We start from the raw sequence: 1,914 nt of genomic DNA, 5'->3' as shown, positions 1-1,914 counted from the left end.
CTATCCAACCCAGCATTTATACACCATTTCCCACCCTAGTCCTGGACCACATAAAGAGATTACAATTCAGATTAACCTGATGTTTGTTATTAACATCATTGTTGATGTTTCTGTTTTAGGGTGGCCTCTAAGGAGGGAAGTGGCTCAACAAAGCTGGTACACTGGCTAATAGATCTTTTAGTTTATTTATTTTTAAATCAAAGAGCATTTGATGTTTACAGGAGGAAACCTTCAAGCAAATGTATGAAGGTAGTAGTTCTCCCATCTCCGCACTTTGTTAGTCGCCATCTTCCATTTGCCTGGGGTCATCTTCTCTAGTCCTTTCTCAACCAAGTCACTGAAAAGTATACACCTGTAGGAATACGTTCTCTCAATGGACCTCAGACAAAACTCCTTCCTGTTGTTAATAATAAACCACTTCAAAGAAGACCACGCAACATCCATGGGGTGGAGATAGTTGTAGGGCAAAGGCACGGAGAGAAGCTCATGGCCATTGGCTTTAGCAATTAGAGGGCAGCACTCAATGCTGGACATGTAAATAACTGATGGGACCTGCGGGTGAGTTATCTTCTCCTGAGCAGTGGGTTCTTTTGTCTGCAGCACACTAGGCTGCCTTTTCTCTCTCACTACAATGATGCATTTCCCATAGAACTTGTTCAGAGAATCGCAGAATTCCTGAAAGATGTCTTCATCCTGCTTCATGGGCAGTTCATCTCTTAGCAACACTCTGTATCTCCAAGGCACCCAGCCTTGATTGCTTGCAGCATGAATGAGTGTCCATGTTGGCCAATTCAGGCTGTCTTCCTGCAATATCTTTTCCCCTGTTATGAGAGATTCTGAAATATTAGTTTCTCCTAAGAAGATGGTGTTGAGACCATTAAACTGTAGAGTCCTCAGAGCTTTTAAATACTTCAGGCACTGCTTCCTCGCAGCAGTGTCAAAGGAACTCCTGTGGATGATATGCTTTAAAAGAGGATTTACAAAGTGATACATGTTGCTTTCCCCAGTACTTGGAATTTCACAGAAGGTTCTGATGACACAGGGTAGAAAAGTGATGATCTCATAATGGCTCTCATTACACTGGTGTTATTCAATAGCATCATAACAAACAGTGCATGGTGTTAGCATTTTCAGATGGCTGATCAAAATTCAGCGAGATCTCAGGAAATAATAGCTCTGTCAGGCTAATTAAACTATAGTTGTGCAGCAAGCTGTAAAGGACCCCCTCTCCCTGCCTACCTCCCCGTGTTTATTAACATAACCTATCCCAGCTTAGTGTGGCATTTGCCCCCTGTGGTGGTAACTAGGCCACAGAGGTTGATGAGCCTGTTACAACCTTGGCTAGGGTAGGTCTTTTAGCTCAAGCCATGCAAGCAGGCCTGGATTACAATCTAGAGGTCCAAGGTTTAATCTTCGCTGTCAATGGTCAACCAGGGGTGCGCTGTTACAACAATTTGAAAAAGAGAAGGTTTTGGAGTGAGGTGTTACCACAGCCACTGGCAGAACACACCTGCCAAAGTGGCAGTAAGAGTCCTCTGGCCTGTCCCCGATCTTGTTGGAGGGCAGGGCAAGTAGAAGGCTGCTAGGGGTGGGATTCACCAGGGAGATTTAGATGCCTAACTGCTACTTTAGATGACTAAGTCCAATATTTAGAAGCCACTGGCATTCAGAATCTCCCTGCTCAGCTGCCACCTAACCCTGCCAGCACTTAAGGCTCTGTCTACACCACAAAAAGTCACCCACAGCCATGAGTCTCAGAGCCCAGCTCAGTTGACTTGGGCTCATGCTATGGGGCTAAAAATAGCCTGGTAGATGCCTTGGCTTGGGTTGGAGCTTTGGCTCTGAGACACGGTGAGGGGGGAAGGTCTGAGAGACAAGGCTTCAGCCGAAGCCTGACAATCTACACAGCTAGTT

The 1,914-nt window shown here is 45.4% G+C and overlaps 1 protein-coding gene across 1 annotated transcript; it reads right to left on the bottom strand.

Annotated features, from left to right (window-relative positions):
• Positions 1-231: 231 nt before the first annotated feature.
• On the bottom strand, positions 232-993 carry FAM243A (family with sequence similarity 243 member A). Its single transcript, XM_030552299.1, has one exon. It carries the CDS (start codon positions 991-993, stop codon positions 232-234), a length of 762 nt encoding a protein of 253 aa, XP_030408159.1.
• Between the last annotated feature and the right edge of the window lie 921 nt (positions 994-1,914).

The sequence above is a fragment of the Gopherus evgoodei genome, chromosome 1, assembly GCF_007399415.2.
Source record: "Gopherus evgoodei ecotype Sinaloan lineage chromosome 1, rGopEvg1_v1.p, whole genome shotgun sequence".
Taxonomy (NCBI): domain Eukaryota; kingdom Metazoa; phylum Chordata; order Testudines; family Testudinidae; genus Gopherus; species Gopherus evgoodei.
The sequence above is the reverse complement of the archived record's forward strand: the minus strand, read 5'-3'. Positions and strand labels throughout refer to the sequence as shown.